This window comes from Seriola lalandi, unplaced genomic scaffold (genome assembly GCF_002814215.2).
Source record: "Seriola lalandi dorsalis isolate HSWRI2012SDOR001 ecotype SW California unplaced genomic scaffold, Sedor1 jcf7180002054981, whole genome shotgun sequence".
NCBI lineage: Eukaryota > Metazoa > Chordata > Actinopteri > Carangiformes > Carangidae > Seriola > Seriola lalandi.
In genome coordinates this window covers 1,919,150-1,938,534 of record NW_019525661.1, presented here as the reverse complement: position 1 = coordinate 1,938,534, position 19,385 = coordinate 1,919,150, and the positions used below count along the sequence as shown (strand labels likewise).

At 40.8% G+C, this 19,385-nt stretch overlaps 1 protein-coding gene across 1 annotated transcript in view; it reads right to left on the bottom strand.

Annotated features, from left to right (window-relative positions):
- Positions 1-19,385, bottom strand: part of LOC111648347 (cadherin-12-like) — a 78,463-nt gene that overhangs the window by 31,594 nt on the left and 27,484 nt on the right. The window contains exons 4-7 of the mRNA XM_023398210.2: positions 17,855-18,024; positions 8,148-8,267; positions 4,324-4,491; positions 4,022-4,209 (exon numbers count right to left, since the gene is read on the bottom strand). Of these exons, the coding sequence (XP_023253978.1) occupies positions 4,022-4,209; positions 4,324-4,491; positions 8,148-8,267; positions 17,855-18,024 (646 nt within the window). The remainder of the gene's footprint in view (positions 1-4,021; positions 4,210-4,323; positions 4,492-8,147; positions 8,268-17,854; positions 18,025-19,385) is intronic.

Here is a 19,385-nt window from a genome sequence, read left to right as displayed (position 1 = left end):
CGGTATCGAAACAGAAATTTGGTATCGTGACAACCCTAACGTCTACTCAACTAATACTTCTGAATATTTGAAGACAAGTCGTATCAATACTTTGAAAAATCTGCAGAGATCAATAGGCAATGTAAGCAAACCTAACCAATGAGAGAAGACTAAATGTTGGTGCTGAAAACCATGGATGTATGGGCTATCTCATTTCTAAAATAAGAGACATAGCTGGGCAGGTTTCTTGCTCAGAACATGGCTGTCCTGTCTGCTCTGATTTAGAGGATAGTCTAAAATAAAAGCCTCTGCTTGATGTGGTATGACATTTCTGCTGTGTGTTCCGGTGTGTGCTTCTCTGTGTGTATGTATGTGATTGTCATATGAGGTGGTATCTGTCTAGATGGAGGAGTTAACAGTTCAAGTTTTTCTGAGTCCTTAGATCACTCCTTTTGGAGGAGCTATTCTCTGTGATCTTCTTTCCTGTTAAAACCTTTATGAGGCGTTAAAATAAGTGAAACTGAATGCCGTGCGCCACTACGAGCAAGTGTCATATAACGAAGTTCATGTTAAGTAAAAGAAATGCAAGACTTTTTCACTGCAACTGACTGGATATCGTATCAAAATAAAATAAATCTAGGACAGTATAAAAAACGTATGACTTCTTTCTTTTCTCTCCATATTCCTCCTCCTCGATATGTATCACACATCATCAGGAGAACCCAATGGCTGACTCTGCAAAATGAAAACTGTGTGCATGAGAGTGTGTGTGTAAAGCCTTTGTGTGTCAAAGGCATTATCTGGTCTAATAGCTTGGTTCAAGGGAAGGTTTAGAGGTAGAATGTTTGCGATCAAAACCAGATCAGCACATTCCTCCGACGCTTAGATCACTGACAGCAGTTCACACGAAAAATGCTGTTGCAAGAATGAAGAATGTGATTTTGAACACTTGACAATACAGAGAGAGAGAGAGAGAGAGAGAAAATGTGGCCTGACAATCTCCTTGGTACAGCTTCTTCAGCTCAGCAGGTATGGGATGTTTAATTCCATATTTGGTACACTTTAAAGACAGGAGTTCTTCCTTCATGTACATTATTTTCTTCATCATCAGACGAAACAACAACGAGTAATAAAGATGTCAATCAACAAAAAATATACTGCAAAAAAACTATGAGCTATGAGGACTCGCTGCCACCAGCGCATCATTTAAGCAATCTTCATTGCACTAGAGGGAAGCACTCATCTCCAGGATATTTTGGCTTCAATTTTGGACAGTGGGAGGAAGTGGAGACACATTGTGCATATTTATATAAAGTTATAGGAGCTGACAGTAATTGTTAATTAAAAAACATGAGCAGAACTAAAAGTAATACCATGGTTGTATGCCTCTGTCATTTTTTTCCGGTTACATCCCTGTTTATCCAGAGTCATAACATTATTAATTATTAGTCATAATTGCTACATGAATTCTTGAGTTATGACTAAAATCATGTTTTGTGATGTCACCATGATTATAACCTAACCTAACCAAAATTTAACCAGTTTATCTTTGAGTCCAGGTGAACGTTTGTGCCAAATTTGAAGAAATACCCCCCAGACATCACTCACATATTGTGTTCACAAGGCCAAAAACATGTTTTGTGAGGTCACATGCCCATGAACTTTAACCCCTGACCACCAAACTGTAATTACTTAAACCTTGAGATCAAAGGAATGTTTGTACCAAATTAGAAGAAATTCCCCCAAAGCATTACTGAGATATCGTGTTCATGAGAATGGGACAGATGGATGGTCAGATGGACCCAAAGACATAATGGATAAAAACAGATTACACCTAAATTTCTCACTATTGATAACTCCTCCATTTCACCCTCCCCCCAGGTTAAGAGTCTGGGTGTCATCCTTGACAGCACACCATCCTTTCAATCCCACATCAGTAACATTACCCGGTCTGCCTACTTCCACCTACGAAACATTAATCGCCTGCACACTGCCGCCTGCACACTGCCGCCATCCTTGTCCACAGCCTCGTCACTTCCCGCCTGGATTACTGTAACTCTCTCCTCTTCGGCCTCCCTCTTAAATCTCTCCATAAACTTCAATTGGTCCAGAACACAGCTGCCCGTATCATTACTCGTACCCCCTCCATCCACCACATCACTCTTGTCCTCCAACAGCTCCACTGGCCTCCGGTTCAGTTCCGTATTCATTTCAAAGTCCTTCTATTAACATTTAAGGCCATCCACAACCTCGCCCCCCCATATCTGTCCGACCTCCTCCATGTTCCCGCTCCCTCAGATCCTCTTCCTCCACACACCTGTCTGTCCCCTCCGCCCGTCTCACCACCATGGGGAGTAGAGCATTCAGCTGCTCTGCTCCCCGTCTCTGGAATCTACTACTACCCCAACTCAGAAATATCCATTCATTCCCCCATTTCAAATCACAACTCAAAACACATCTGTTTAAAACTGCCTTTTCCATCTGATGCCAATTGCTCTGTCACTTTTGTATTCTTTTTATTTTTATATTTCATTTTTATTGTTGCTTCTTCTTAATGTGTTTTTAATCTCAATTTGTGTAACTGTGTATGGTGTCCTTGAGTGCCAAGAAAGGCGCCTTTAAATGAAATGTATTATTATTATTATTAAATTCTGAATACCTACCTACCAAGGGCCAGCCAGAACATATACAAGAAGTTTTTTATTCCCTATGCCATGCAGGCACCTAACACAAAATGACTGTATCTGAGAACACTGGTTTCTTATTCTATAAGGTTTGCTCTCTGTTTCTTTTATTTATTTATTTACCTATTTAACGTATCTGCTGTTACCTGCTCATTTGCACAATTGTATGTTGTACATGTTACATTTTTTTAATGGCATGTCTTCTTATGTGGATTATACGTATTTTTATTTTACCTCCTTTGGCAGAAGATAAATTTCCACTGAGTTGGACGATAAAGTCAATCAGTCAATCAGAAAAGAGCTACAAACCAACCAATCAGAATGTAGCTATAAATCTACCAATCAGAATATGGCTACAAACCAACCAATACAATACCACTACAACCCAACTAACCAATCAGAATACAGCTATAATTCAACCAACCAATCAGAATATGGCTACAAATCAACCAATCAGAATACAACAACAAATCAGCTAATCAGAATACAGCTACAAACGAAACAATAAGAATATGGTTGTAAATCAACCAATTAAATTTCAGCTACAAGGCAACCAATCAGAATGCAGCTAAAAACCAACCTATAAGAATACAGCTACAAACCAACTAACCAATCAGAATACAGATACAAATCAACCAATCTGAATTAAAAGTATTCCTTTGAGGAGTACCGGAGATATTGTGTTCACAAGGCCAAAATTGTGTTATTTGAGTTCACCATGACCTTGACCTTTGACCTCTGAAGAACAGACAACCCTAAAACTTAATACCTTTGACCCTTGTTTTTGCCGGCGCAGAGGCATAACAATGGAATGGATCAAGAAGGAGCAACCATACTGTGATGTTAAATTGCAGGTAACAGGTTGCACACCTCCCCCTCCTCATGAAGGTAACAACTACCAACAGTCTTACTGTGTTATTTCTGACACAGGGGAAGGTGGCAGTCTCTCCAAGGCAAAGCGTCTGTTGGACAGCAACAGCATGCTGGATGCTGTTGCATTACCTGAGCTTTGCTTTGCGGTGAAGATTCAGCTGTTTAGCAGAAAATAAAGAAACTCTCCCCGTCGGGGAATCGAACCCCGGTCTTCCGCGTGACAGGCGCAGATACTGTCCACTATACTAACGAGGACTGTTGCTTCCCTTACAGCTCTGGGACATACTTGGTGTTCCCACCAGTACCCATGGGTGTCATCATATATGTCACATACATCTAAAGGATTTTTGATTTAAATGAGCCTAATCCTTCCCATCTATTGGAAACTTTAATTTAAAAAATGTGCATGATGTGTTGAGTTTCACTCATAATATCTTACCACTGCTGTAATGAGTGTATGTGCAGCTGATAATGAGTGTGTTTACCTTTTTTAAGACTACGATTCCCTCTTGACTGTGGCCATTAGAGATGATGTCAAACATGTTGCCCTCATCGCCTGGAACAATGGCATAATCCACCTCTGCATTGCTACCAGTATCCAAATCGCGGGCCTGAATCCGACCCACTGCTGAGCCAACTGATGCAGACTCTGGCACTCGAAGATGGAAAATACCTGAAAGAATGAAGAAAGGCAACGTACAATTTAGGAAAAAAACATCCATCTTAACAGACAAACCAATCAACAATTCATTAATCCATCCAAACATCACTGTTGAGATGTTCTTACTCTTAGCAAAGCGCGGTGGGTTGTCGTTCACGTCACTGAGGGTAATATTGATGGTGGTGGTGGAGGCCAGCCCCCCCAGCTGACCTCCCATGTCCTTGGCTTGGAGAAGAACCTGGTACTCCTCTTTCACCTCTCGATCCATGTTGGCCAATGCTGTCCTGATCACTCCTGGTGTGGGGAAAATTAGAAAATTAGAAATGAACTATTCTGTAACCCATGTCATGTTTTTTATGTAATTAAGTTTAATCCCCAGATTTCTATCCTATACAGTGCTGCAATGTTTTGTTCAGCACAATAATCTTCACTAATTAACAAAACTTTTTTGACTTTTGAATAAATACAAGTATAAACGAAGTACACCATGGACACATGACTGAAACGTCACCACCTTGTAATTTTATTTGGCTCTCACCTCTTCTACAAAAGCCTTTCCACCTAGAAAGTTAGTAAAATGGAACCTTATGAGGAACTATGCACGTTTTGACCATAGGAACCAGAGTCTAAATTTAGTGCTGGTAGTGGTAATCGAAGTATCCCAAAATGGTACCTGGTCGGGGGGTAGTACTTTCAAAAGGTTCAGGAACTTTGGGATGTAGTGTACATAACTGGCCGGGCATCAGTCACAAGCTATTAAGGAAGTTCATTGTAAGGACATGCAGAGTTACAGACCAACAATTAACACTCTATGACTCTTTCCACCATCAAACTATTAAATTGATAGGAAACAGAGACAAAGGACCCCTCTCCCTCAAACAGTCCATGCTTTTAGCATGCCAGAGAGACACAGAACCAGACCAAAGGTCAAAGGGTCAGCTCCAGAGGATCAACCAATGGGCACAAGGCAACTGGAGAATATAGGTAAAATCTCGAGTTTGTGTGTATATATATATATATATATATATATATATACACACACATATACACACACATATGTATATATACATATATATATGTGTATACATATATATACATATATATACATATATATATGTGTATACATATATATACATATATATATACATATATATACATATATATATATGATGAGTTGGATCAGATGGCGGGGGAAGACGCCCCGCAGACCTGGCAGGCCCAAACGGGTTGTGAGGGTCTGCTGGGAAAGCCTTGCGGAAGAACCCGTCAAGATGATTTTCAACGCACACCTCCGGCAGAGTTTCGATTGCGTCCCGAGGGCGGTGGCGGACATTGAGTCCGAATGGGCCTTGTTCCGCTCTGCTATTGTTGATGCGGCTGTTGCAAGCTGCGGCCGCAGGGTAGCTGGGACCAGTTGTGGCGGTAACCCCCGTACCCGCTGGTGGACACCAGGGGTGGGGGAAGCCATCAGGCTGAAGAAAGAGGCCTACAGGGTGTGGTTGGCCTGTGGGTCTGCGGAATCAGCTGACTGGTACCGGCGGGCCAAGCAAAGTGCAGCCGCGGCAGTTGCTGAGGCAACATCTCGGGCGTGGGAGGAGTTCGGTGAGACAATGGAGGAAGACTATCGATCGGCTCCAAAAAGGTTCTGGCAAACCGTCCGGCGCCTCAGAGGAGGAAGGCGGGAACTCGCTCACACTGTTTAATGTGGGCGCGGGGAGCTGCTGACATCAACTGAGGATATAGTCAGACGGTGGAAGGAATACTTTGAGGAGCTCCTCAATCCCACCAACACGTATTCCGTGGAGGAAACAGAGCCAAGAGACCTGGGGATGGATGATCTAATCTCCGGGGCAGAAGTCGCAGAGGTAGTGAAACAACTGCGCGGTGGCAGAGCCCTGGGGGTTGATGAGATCTGTCCTGGGTATCTCAAGGCTCTGGATGTTGTAGGGCTGTCTTGGTTGACACGCCTCTGCAACATTGCGTGGACATTGGGGGCTGTGCCTCTGGAGTGGCAAACCGGGGTGGTGGTCCCCATCTTTAAGAAGGGTGACCAGAGGGTGTGTTCCAACTACCGGGGAATTACACTCCTCAGCCTCCATAGTAAGGTCTATGCCAGGGTACTGGAAAAGATGGTCCGGTTGATAGTTGAACCTCAGATCGAGGAGGAGCAATGTGGTTTTCGTCCTGGGCGTGGAACTGTGGACCAGCTCTTTACCCTCGCTAGGGTGCTGGAGCGAGCATGGGAGTTTGTCAATCCAGTCCACATGTGTTTTGTGGATTTGGAGAAAGCTTACGACCGTGTTCCCACTCCGGGAGTATGGGGTGGATGGCCCCTTGTTAGTGGCCATTAAGTCCCTGTACCAAAGGAGTGTGAGTCTGGTTCGTGTAGCCGGCAGTAAGTCGGGCCTGTTCCCGGTGAGGGTTGGACTCCGCCAGGGCTGCCCTTTGTCACCGGTTCTATTCATAACTTTACGGACAGAATTTCTAGGCGCAGCCGGGTGGTGGACGGGTTTGGGTTCGGTGGCGGGAGGATCTTGTCTCTGCTTTTTGCAGATGATGTGGTCCTCTTAGCTTCATCGAGCGCCGACCTTCAGCTCTCACTTGGGCGGTTCACGGCCGAGTGTGAAGCGGCTGGGATGAAGATCAGCACCTCCAAGTCTGAGGCCATGGTTCTCAGCCGGAAACGGGTGGATTGCCCACTCCGGGTCGGGGGGGGGAGGCTTTGCCTCAGGTGGAGGAGTTTAAGTATCTCGGGATCTTGTTCACGAGTGAGGGTAGGATGGAGCGGGAGATTGACAGGCGGATTTGGGCGGCGTCAGCAGTGATGCGGCCGTTGTGGGGAAGAGGGAGCTAAGACGGAAGGCGAAGCTCTCGATTTTCCGGTCGATCTACGTTCCAATCCTCACTTATGGTCATGAGCTTTGGGTAATGACCGAAAGAACGAGATCGCGAATACAAGCGACCGAAATGAGTTTCCTCCGCAGGGTGGCCGGGCTCAGCCTTAGAGATAGGGTGAGGAGCTCGGTCATCCGGGAGGGACTCGGAGTAGAGCCGCTGCTCCTCCATGTCGAGAGGAGCCAGTTGAGGTGGTTCGGGCATCTGGTGAGGATGCCTCCTGGACACCTCCCCGGGGAGGTGTTTCGGGCATGTCCCACTGGGAGGAGGCCTCGGGGCCGACCAAGGACACGCTGGAGGGATTATATCTCTCGGCTCGCCTTGGAACGCCTCGGGATTCTCCCGGAGGAGCTGGTGGAAGTAACTGGGGAGAGGGCTGTCTGGACCTCTTTGCTGAGGCTGCTGTCCCCGCGACCCGGATCCGGATAAGCGGGAGACGACGAACGAACGAACGAACGAACGAACGAACGATGTATCTTACATTATATGTTCTGTCCCTCCACTGACACACACAATCACATACATATGTAAATATACTGTATATGTATGTGTATGTGTGTGTGTGTGTGTGTGTGTGTGTGTGTTACAGGGGGGCAAGGTTCAAGGTTCAATTGCTTGTACAGGTCCCAACTGAAATGGGAAACTGGTCACAGTTGCTAATGGCTTCCAATAGTCTTTTCCTTCAGTGCAGTCTATTCATAAAGAGGCTGGATGGTGAGTGATGCTGCTCCTCAAGGCCAAAATTAGAGGTGACACTCCCTGTTCGGAGTAATAACTGCTCAGTGGAGATGTCTGGTAAAGGACTGAAAAGCTTTATGTCCCTTTCAGTGCTTGTTTTAGCATTCAGGTGCAGGACTGAGGAGAAACCCACCTTCAGAACTACTTGTCATGACTGATTGAATTTTATGCTTTCTAGGAAAGTGAAGACAGCAGGGAGTGTGAGCTGTAGGTTCATTAAAAAGTCATGTGTTATACAACTGTATGATGAACACTTGGTTTATTATGGAAGTTGTAATGGAAAAGTTTTAACATGTCACGTGCTGCTGTCCTCTCACCTGTCTTGGGGTCCACAGAGAAGTAGGGTTGTCCATGAAGGATGCTGTAAACGATGCGTGCACTGTTGCCATATGTGGGGTCATCTGCATCTGTGGCAGTCACCTGTGTCACATAGGTTCCTGCACGCATGCACACACACACACACACACACACACACACACACACACACACACACACACAAACACACAAACACCTTATGTAATCAACGATATATCCTTGTTAAAGTGTAATGCACCATACTACAGAAGAAAGAACCAGGAATGATCAGATCAGTTAGTTAGAGATTGTCCTCCTGTACAAGCAGCGTATGTTCATTAGATTAACATGTGGTCTTTGTTCTAGATTTAGAAAAAATGATTATAATGCTCATAGATGAAGACTTGATTTTCGACTTGTAATGGAAAAGTCAAAGCTTATCATTGACGTTCATTTAAAAATATAGAGTTGCCTATATTTTTCTAAATATAGAAAGATGCTGAAAAATACATGATTAAAGTAATTACATATTTGACCTGCATGTTCATTTGGAGAGCTGCACAGTGATTTACCTGAGCAATCCATTCTTGTCAAGAAACAGCACAGCAAGGAAGGTTTTTTTGTGGGGCCATGCTGATGGCAACAGTGTGAAAAGCTCACTTGACCAAACCCAATTAAAAACTAGCTTCACTGTATAAACGAAAGTTCAATGGCAATTAAGAAAGAGAGGAGAGGGAGGAAAAAAAGCAAAAATGAACTGCAAACATCTCCTGGTGGCAAACAGGAAGCTACAGTCCTGGTGAAACATGTAGGCTAAGATGGGCAATCACACTAAACCTTTGTTGATCCAAATAGAAAACAAGGAGTAGAGAGAGCAATCATATTTTTACTGCAATGGCTACTTTAATCAGGACTAGATAGGTGAGGTATAAAGGAAATGGAAAGCAGTGGGGACGTGACAAAGAAGCTCACAGTCTCCATATCCTGCTCAGCCAGAACTGTTCCTGCAGTCGGGATGAAAACATTAACTGTAATTGATTGTGGAAACTGTGCCTACTGTCAGCCACTTCATAATAACAGCTTGTTAAAATTCTATTTCTCAGTTTTTCTACCTGACTTGTGAAAGCACATCTCTCCTTAAAGCAGATAAATTGTGATAAAAACTGAAACATTGGTTGGTATGAAACAGAAGTCACTTAGCTAAACATCTAGTTTGTTGTAGGGGCACATTATGGGGGGGCATATTCTCCAGCGCATTTGCCACATATCTCAGTTTTAATATACATGGAAATTCATTTTAGTTTCATTCTATTCCATTTTCTTTAATGTTAATGGATGTTCAAGGACATTTTTATTCCATGTTTAAAAACAAATCTACTGCATCTTGACTTGTTTAGTTCAAAATTGTCAGAGTAAAATTTTATCAGAGTAAAAAGCAAAGGAAATGTTAGACAGCTCAGCTTCCAGCTGCTGGAGATGTCTTTTAATCCCCTGGTCCGTTTATAATGGGAAGGAGGACGCCCTGTGGATAATTTAGCTGCTGGTAAAAAACCTCCTGAACCTCTGGATCACAGATTATTAAAGAAACAAATGTAAGCAGTCTTAGCTCCCAGCCCCGCTCTGACATCCTGTATCCGCTAAACTGCTTCCGTGAATCACTGCGACAGTGAATCATGTGTTGGTGAAACACTGTATCTGTGCATCTCTGATTTTTAATTAGATTTTTAACCTGAACCTGCTTTATCTGGTGTTTCTACCGCTTAAAATGCCCTGGTCCGTTTGTTTTGAAGAGGAGGACACCTCTGTGGATAATTTGGCTGGTAAAAACCTCCTGAACATCTGGATCATAAATTATAGGAAAAGCTATTGCAGCAAAGGTTAGCAGCAATCTCAGCTACCGCTAAAAACCTCCTGAACGACTGACACTGGAGGAATCCAAACCAAGGGAAGCTTACGACAATGGTGATGAGAGACATTCATTCATTTCATTCATTCATTCAAGTTGGAACAATAACCTGAAAGTCCGAGAAACATGAGAAATGCAGAAACAGTATAACTTTTGATGAAAGGTGCAAATTCACATCTTAAATATACAGTTTTTGGTAACATTTAATTAGTAATACCCTATTATGTTGTAAACGTTAGTTGCCATCCACCTAGATTACTTAGAAAAGTTATTTATTAGCATTACTATCCACAATAAGTAGCACAAATAGTGGAAACAGCTATCAATGTGCTGTTTTAACCCTCAGCAATAAAATACAGCACATCTTCTTTGTAGCATCCATATTGCTTCCACATTCATACTTAAAGCACATGAGCACACCGAAGTCGAGAGAATGACTTTGCAACGTGGGAAATAGGACAATCCAAGGAGCACATGAATACAGTATTGTACTCGGTTTTGATCTAGTCTTGTTTTTTTCTATTTGCTTCAAGAATTGAATGTCTTGCTGAGTTAATAAGACAAGATAAATACCTATATGGAATACAGGATATAAAAAAATGTCTAATTTGCAGATGATATATTAACATTTTAAGTAGATCCCAGCATTGTTCTCCAGTTTAAATGAAGATGCACTGTAAATGCTAACATACAAATTAATTAAATATGATAAGTGAACCAAACTCAGTTTTCATCAACCTGTTATGTACACTCATTTTAAATAAGTAAGTAGTAATTTGGGGTTGGAAAACATGCTTAACTTGATTCATCCCAGTTAAGTCAAATTAGAAAAGATAAGTTATTGTACCCAGTGTGCTTTGGGCGTTTTTTGGACATGCTCAGACCTGCCTCATCTACTTCACGCTACCAAAACATTGCCACACATGTCCACATCAACTGCATGGTCAACCTGACCTGGTGGTCAAGAAAGTTATGTGGAATGTGGAAAACTGAGAATGAGGAAACTCTGTGTTTTCCGTTACAGAAAGAGAGCTAAGTCACACTACAGGATTTTGAAAATCCTGACCGAATTTGAAATCGGGATGCATCACACACATAAGGAGAATCTTAACAGATAATCTTCTTTAGTGTGTGATGTGCCACAATTCTCAGATCTTAGAATCGTGACACATCACACACTACAGGATGATATTAAGATTGTCGCACCCGGCGGAGCAGCGTACCACCTCACGTCATCTGACGTCACATGATTAAATGAGGAGCGTCAGCCGCAGTAGCCGTTGTAAACAGTCTATGGCGGTAATGCTCGACAGCGAAAAAAGCAAAACGGCAAGACCAAAACGCGTATGGATGAAGAAATGGTTGAGGAGACGCGGCAAACATGGCTTGTCTGTTCTTCAGAGACAGCTGGAGGTGAGTTTTTAACATTTGTAATAACTTTTTTAACGTTCGTATTAACGTTTTTAACCTTTGTATTAATGTACACCTTTGACAGCTGAGAAAGGCAAATGAAATAAAATAAGCTACATATAATCATACAAACTGATTGTTAACAAACGAAACAAAACCTCTGCTATGCCACGACAAAAAACTCAAGACAACTCTGAGCCAGTCACCATGGTAACTGAGTCTGTGAAGCAAGCTGCCAGACATGGGTTGTCCATTTCTTTGCAATTTGATAGATATCGAGGCAGAATTACTTCGCAATGCTTTATGTCAGATCATGATAACTTAAGACAAACTGTGCTGCCAATGCAGCAGAAGGCCCTTCACCAAGGAGTATGGCCATTTTTTCGCTGTCTTTAATGTTTCTAAAATTAGGGACATTTCTTTTTAGTTTGACAAAGAAAGTTTGTCTTAAGTTGTCATACTTTGGGCAGTGTAGAAGAAACTCTCTCTCTCTCTCTCTCTCTCTCTCTCTCTGATGCAAATGTTTCACTCTTGAACGCATATTGTTTTGAGAAGCAAAACGCTTTATTTTTATGACCTCAGCCAACTAGCTGACCTAGCTTCGTCAACTCCAAAACCAGGCCCATGTGTTTACTTTTTACACTAATCCTTCCCTCGCTCCTTGAGTTGAACCTGAGTACAGTGGCCAAGTGTGGCTCTCACAAAGTTAGATTACAGTAAATTGACCTGAATCTGATGGATGAGCAACACTAAAGCGAATTAAGCTATCACTTGAGTAATGGAAGCTCACAATAAATAAGTTACTGTAATATAATTCATTCAAGTTAATTTGGGTACTGCAAACTCAAAATAAACAAGTTACTCTAATCTAATTATTTAAGATAATGTGGGTACTACAAACTCAAAATACACAAGTTACTCTAATCTAATTATTTAAGATAATTTGAGTACTGCAAACTCAAAATAAACAAGTTACTCTAATCTAATTATTTAAGATAATTTGAGTACTGCAAACTCAAAAATCAAGTTAGTCTAATCAAGTTAGTCTGATCTAATTAAGATAATTTGAGTACTGCAAACTCAAAATAAACAAGTTACTGTACTCCAATTATTTAGGTTAATTTAAGTGCTGCACACTCACAATAATTAAATAAATCCAATGTAATTCATCTAAGTTAACATAAATTACTTTTTGTGAGGCAGCAAGTTTTTTTTTTTAAGTAAAGTCAACTTATACATATACATCATAATGTTCTGCAAAAACATGTCCGAGACTGTGACCATATTTCCTGCAACTTGGCTGGTTGCGGAGGCATACGACCGCAAGGTGGTGATTATAGTTTTTCTTTTCTTTTTTTCCTTTTTAATTTATTGTTATTGTTATATAACAACTTTTATTTATTGTTGATTTTTTTCTGTCAAGTCATCTCTTCTGTGTCTGTAACTTGTCTTTCTAGACTGTATCTTATATCAAAATCAACAAGTCTACAGAAAACAAGTGCAATCTTTGAAGTAAGAAATGCATCTATTCTTAGCTGTTGACTTTTCATAGATAGGATTAAATCTTTATCATATGGATGCTTGTACTGTTTGCTTCCATAGCTAATCCACTACACAGTTTGTTTCTGTATTTCAGTCTCACAGAAACATACTGGGGTCAAGCTTCTCTCAGAGCACTTTGGGTCTCAGCTGAAGCATTAACAGCTTAAGGCCTTAAGACCTTGACTGTTAAATTACCTCTCAGTAATGGTATTTAGCAGACAGATGGGCCACTAAGTCTGTATTAGTGTACTATGTGTGTGTGTGTGTGTGTGTGTGTGTGTGTGTGTGTGTGTGTGTGTGTGTGTGTGTGTGTGTGCGCGCGTGTGTACGTGCATGCATGCTCCTACTACAACTTAATGTGTCCAAACACACTGCAAAGTGAAACTTGACTAGCGACCTGGATCAACAGCTCAGTTAATATTTAGTTTAATTCAATTAAAACATGACATGATTTCAATGTCAGCTTACTTTTAAATAGTTACAAAGAGGACAGTTGTTTACAAATATACTTATACAGTAAAAATATTATTTAAGGCTTTTAAAATGAAAAATGTTTTGTTTCTCCAAGCCCTTGGTTTGATGATGTCATTTGATCGTCTCTCCAATCTATCCAACATGTTGTCATGATTCCTGTCTCAACCCTATTTATTTTGGCCATTCTGCATCTTTTTCCTGTCACACTCTATCCACCCACCACATTTCCACCTGTTCCCAGATTGCTCATCTGTTTCACATTCCCTGTTCACTTAAACTTCCCCACCTTTCTCATTTTCCTCATTCGCTCCCCTTTATTTATACCAGCCCCTTTTCCTCAGTTAGTTGCCAGTGTCTCCCTTTGTGCTGGTTATGCTGTGGAGCCTTGTTCATTTTACCTTTCCTGCTGCCAGTATTTTGCTACCTATTGTCTTCTATCTGCCGGCCTGCCTATTCACCTATCTGCCTGTAAGCCTGACTGTCATCAGTAGTTCTATTAGGTAACTTCACTGCATCAGTTCTGCCTGTTTGTCTACACATACAGTTGCAATCAAAATGATTCAACCCCCACTGCAAATTAGGTTTATTGGCAAAATGTTCAAATTAGCAGCTGTTTGCAATAAACTATTTAAATAGCTCAACACAACTAATATTAGAAGTGGTTTCTCCAAATTCAACACAAAATGCCATTTTTAATGACTACTGCAGTCTCAAAATTATTCAACCCCTTCATGATAAGCATCTTTTGTACTTAGTAAAGCACCCTTTTGCTGTTATGACCTGCTGCAAATATGATGCATAGCTAGACACCAGCTTCTGGCAGCATTCCTGAGGAATCTTAGCCCATTCCTCATGGTTAAAGGCCTTCAGTTCACTAATATTCTTGGGTTTGCATGCTGCAACCGCCTTTTTCAAATCCCACCAGAGATTTTCAATGGGGTTCAAGTCGGGCGACTGTGATGGCCACTCTAGTATCTTCCAGCACTTCTTTGTGAAACCAAGTCTTGGTGGACTTTGAGGTATGCTTGGGATCATTGTCCTGTTGGAAGGTCCAATGACGCCCAAGCTTCAGCTTCCTCACAGACGGCATGACATTTTCTCCTGGGAGTTCCTGTTACTTGATTGAATCCATCTTTCCCTCCACACGCTGCAGGTTTCCAGTGCCAGAGGAAGCGAAGCAGCCCCAAGCATCACTGAGCCACCACCATGCTTTACTGTAGACAGGGTGTTCTTTTCAGCGTATGCTTCATTCTTCATCCTCCAGACATACCACTGATCCATCGGCCTGAAAAGTTCCAGTTTTGTTTCACCGCTCCACAGAACAGAATCCCAAAACCTCTTTGGCTTATTTATATAGTTTTGAGCAAATTGGAGCCGACTTTTCTTGTGCTTTTGGGTCAGTAGTGGTGTATATCTTGGAGTTCGGGCATGGAGCCCTTCAGCGTTTATTATGCGCCTTACTGTGGAAACTGACACCTCAGTGCCTGCTGCCACTAAGTCTTGTTGCAGGTCTTTGGCAGTCAGTCGAGGGTTTTTGACCACCTGCCACCTCAGGACTCTGGTGGCAGCCGTTGATAGCTTCCTCTTTCTGCCATGTCCAGGTAGTGTAGCCACTGTTCCTTTAATTTTAAACTTGCGAACTATGCTTCCAATTGTATCTCTAGGAACATTCAGTGCCTTTGCTATCTTTTTGTATCCTTTTCCTTGTTTGTGCAAGGCAATGATCTCTTCTCTGAACGTTTTGGACAATTCTCTTGATTTAGCCATATTTCTAACATGCAATTAAATGTCACCGTGAACAGTCCAGGTATTTGAGGTGTTCTATCTCAAGCACACCTGAAGCAACTAATGAAGCCCTTGATTGGTTGCATCAGGTGTGCTTGAGACCACACCTGATTTGCAAATGTGTGCTCTTATGAGGAATTCTATTAACGGGGTTGAATATTTTTGAGACCGCAGTAGTCTTTGAAAGTAGGATTTAGTGTTGAATTTGGATAAAATACTTGTAATGTTAGTTTTATTTCACTATTTAAACTGTTCTCCTGTAATTTGTTTATTGCAAACACCTGAAAATTTTTAAATTTTGCCAATAAAACTAAAATGCAATGGGGGTTGAATCATTTTAATTGCAACTGTAGGTCCTTCCTGGCTGTGGTCTTATTACCAGCCATGTCATATGGATATCTCAACAAATACCAACCTCATGCAATTATATATATTTTAGTCATGATCCCTTGAGGATGAGTCGTAATGCTTTTAGTGTCTCTTTGAACTTTCATCAAATGCTTCTATTGTACAAAAAAACATAAAAACTTAACCGCTATATTGCCAAGAACTGTCCTTTGTCCTCAGGAGTCACCCTCAGGTGAAACTTTAAACTTGAATCAAATTTGCTGTGCATATTTGTGGCCCTGAGAAAACAAATCCTCATTTTTTTGCAACTTTCTGAAATTTCTTCTGGCTCATCAGGCCAGGATTAATCAAAACTACTGAGTAATTCCACAAATTATACAACTGATTGGTCAATTATTAAGCATTATCATTATCATGATTCTGCAGGTAAGGTTAGGATGTTTAAGGATTCGTCCATTGCTCTTTAATGGAGAGCTTGAGATAGGGGAAAAGTTAGATGACCTCTCAATTTGTTGGGCTGTTTTTTTTCATAACAATGTGGTTAAACTAAAGATACCATAAACATCTGCCTGAGATCCAGACCACCTCCTGATGTGGCCTTGCTATTCCAGTCATACATTTATTTACACTTGCATTAACATGGTTTTAGTCATCCAAATGAATTGAATCTAGATACAGATCAAATTAAGTGAGTTTACTCATGCTCATTAGAGGATAAACATTTTGTAATTTTCAAAAATTTCCCATTACAAAAATGTCTTGTTCATGATGCATTTAAGTTTAAAGACCCCTCCAATAGAAAATCAAGTGTTTAACATTTATATGATGTTTTTTCTTTTTGTTATTTTTCTGGACTTTTTGCCTTTATTCAGACAGTGGAGTGAGAGAGAGAGAGAGAGACAGGAGAGTCTGGGATAGAGAGAGGGGAGGATATGCAGCAAAGGGCCACGGGCTGGATTTAAACCCACGGCCACTGCGGTTGGGACTGAGCCCATGTGGTACACGCTCTACCAGGTGAGCCACCGAGGCGCCCCCATTCATATGATGTTTTTATACAATACAACACATATGATGAGTGACATAATCATCAACACCATGACCATGTCTACGTGGACCCGTAACACAGACATCACTAAAGATAATAAACATCACAATCATCTCTACATTGAAGTTACAACTACACCCCACTCTGATGAACAACTTCATCCATTGATCCAAGACACACCGAACAAGAGAGAGAGAGGGAGAGAAGCCATTACTAACTACTAAGCTAAAGTAACTAGCAGATCTGAACAGGATGTGAACAACAGCTGAATTAGTGAAAGCCACTAAAGGAGCAGAGAGCTCTGAGTGCTTGAGCAGAACTATTGTTCTAAACTAAGTTTAAACATATTTTAATTTTATGTTATTTGGCCACTGTCAATGTTGGAGGAAAGGTTTGGATTTACAATCATTACACCCACCACTGCTTAATTATGTAAAGTCAGTTAAGTGAAATTGCTAAATAACGAATGATTTGACAAAATGGGGGGATAGTTAGAATATATTGGTATTGCTACAACTCATGCATAATTCTCAAAATGTTCAAAAAGAGAACAAGTTTATTATAGGTATTGATTTGTCTCTGAATGTTGCACTTTTTATGCTTGGTATCCAACCTGAAAATTATAAAGTAAATAGTAAATAATTCGAGCTACTTATTAAGGATTTTGCTTCTAATGCACATAAAATCTAAAAAAGTCATGGTGCATTTAATTTTAAATATGATGGAAACTTTAAAAAAGTGTAGCTGTAACAAATGTATGATGTTTTCAAATGCTTAAAGAATGGTTAATTTCTTCAGATTTGTAATGAATGAATCAATGAATTAAGAACTATCAGACTTGAATTCAGCCCCAATCAGACATTTGTGTCTTATGACTTGCTTGCGGTGATCTAAGACTTTTTCCTCAACTCAAACAAGAGAACAAACTGTACTTTGAATGCTTCATGGATTCTAGTGCCATTGCATTTTGATAATTATGTCAAATACCCACAGTGCAATTATAAAGCATAATGAATGTTGCAGTTTCTTACTCATCCAAAGGATGTTTGATGCTTGACATTTTGTAACTATTCGTTCTATCAGCTCATTGTTCTTGTTTTGGGAAATTGAAGTGGGTCATTAAATATGTATTCTCTGTAGAATATAATCGTATGAATATTAAAGTAGAATTTAAGCATAGCAAGAATGTGTTCTCTGTCTTCAGCCTCTTGCAGCCTCACCTGTTGGGGACATCTCAGGGACACTGCCACTGTAGGGTCCATCTGGGAATCGTGGCTCATTGTCATTTATGTCCTGCACCTTGATGATGAACTCGGACTCTGGCTCCAGAGGGAGGCCTGTGTGGATGTCAACAGCCTGGGCCTTCAGCGTGTAGTAGGACTTTTCCTCCCTGAAAAACATCGAGTATAGAACACGCACTGATGTTAATATTCCCAAGCAACAAACGATTAAAACAACAAAAAGAAAACTATACAATACATGATGTGGTTGTGCTTTAGAAGATCTATATTTACTGTGAGTTTTTATTATTATTTTCCATGTGTGATGCAGAAGAAAATAATATGTATATAATACACCCACATGAAAGGTTAGTTAATAAGACACTGGGGACGGTGATTATGTGTTAGACTTTTACTGTGATTGCAACACCTCACCATCTCACCTCCCTCCTCCTTTACCTTTTACTCTCAGAGTATCTGCTGCTTTTATGACAATGGTTGCTATTAACTTTAAAGTATTTGTTATAGTGTGTTCACTATTTTGCGGTGTTTACAATTTGTAGGAAACATTACTGTAAGAAATTCCATGTATCAATGGTCACATATCATCATGCATTGAAGGAGATAGAAAAAAATTGATGACTTCTGGGTGAGAAGAATGACGTAATTAGTATTGATAATTTAGTTTTGTGTTTCCTCATTTGACACACAATGTACTCATGATACACACAGAAATGGCTGATAGTAGCGTCAACCTTATTCCTAATTGAAACAATGCTCTGTCCTTCCTGGGAAGTGTTGAAAGTAAAAGCTCCTTCTTGGTTTTCCATAAAAAAAAGAAGTTGTTGCCTGGACAACACCATTGGTGATGTGTCAGTGGATTGTAGTGATATTTCAAGCAGACTTTAATAAGTATCACAGTGGTATTCAATCTTCTAATAAATGGGTAATGAGCAAAGACATGAGTAATGTAATGCTATACAGTCAAAAACATATCTTAATGGAGATGCTGGGAGTGATGGCTGGTTCAGCAGAGCATGTGACTTTAACAAGATCCCATATTAATTGTCATTGTCAACTGCATCATTTTTGTTTCATAATTTAACTAGGCATTGGTTTCCTAACAAGTAACAGTAAAAGATTTAGTTCCCTGAACTTTACCCTCAGAGATTTTGGAGTTTGTAGGTCACTGATAAGAGACCTATGAGGTCATATGCATATGTGTATGAGGATGTTTTAAGTTTGCCAGTTCTGCTCCTCACTTGTGAAAGCTAGTGACATAATGTGCATTCACCTTTTTCCCTTTAGCTAATTGTTTATTCTTCAAATTATGCAGCATGATGTAGGGCTGCCACAATTAGTCGCCATAATCGAAGACAAGTCAACGAATCATTGAATTGAATACATTGATATTATTATTTATTATTATTATTGTCGCACTGCTTCTCTCTCCTCTGCTGTCTCACGCACGCACACACACACACACACACACACACACACACACACACACACACACACACACACACACACA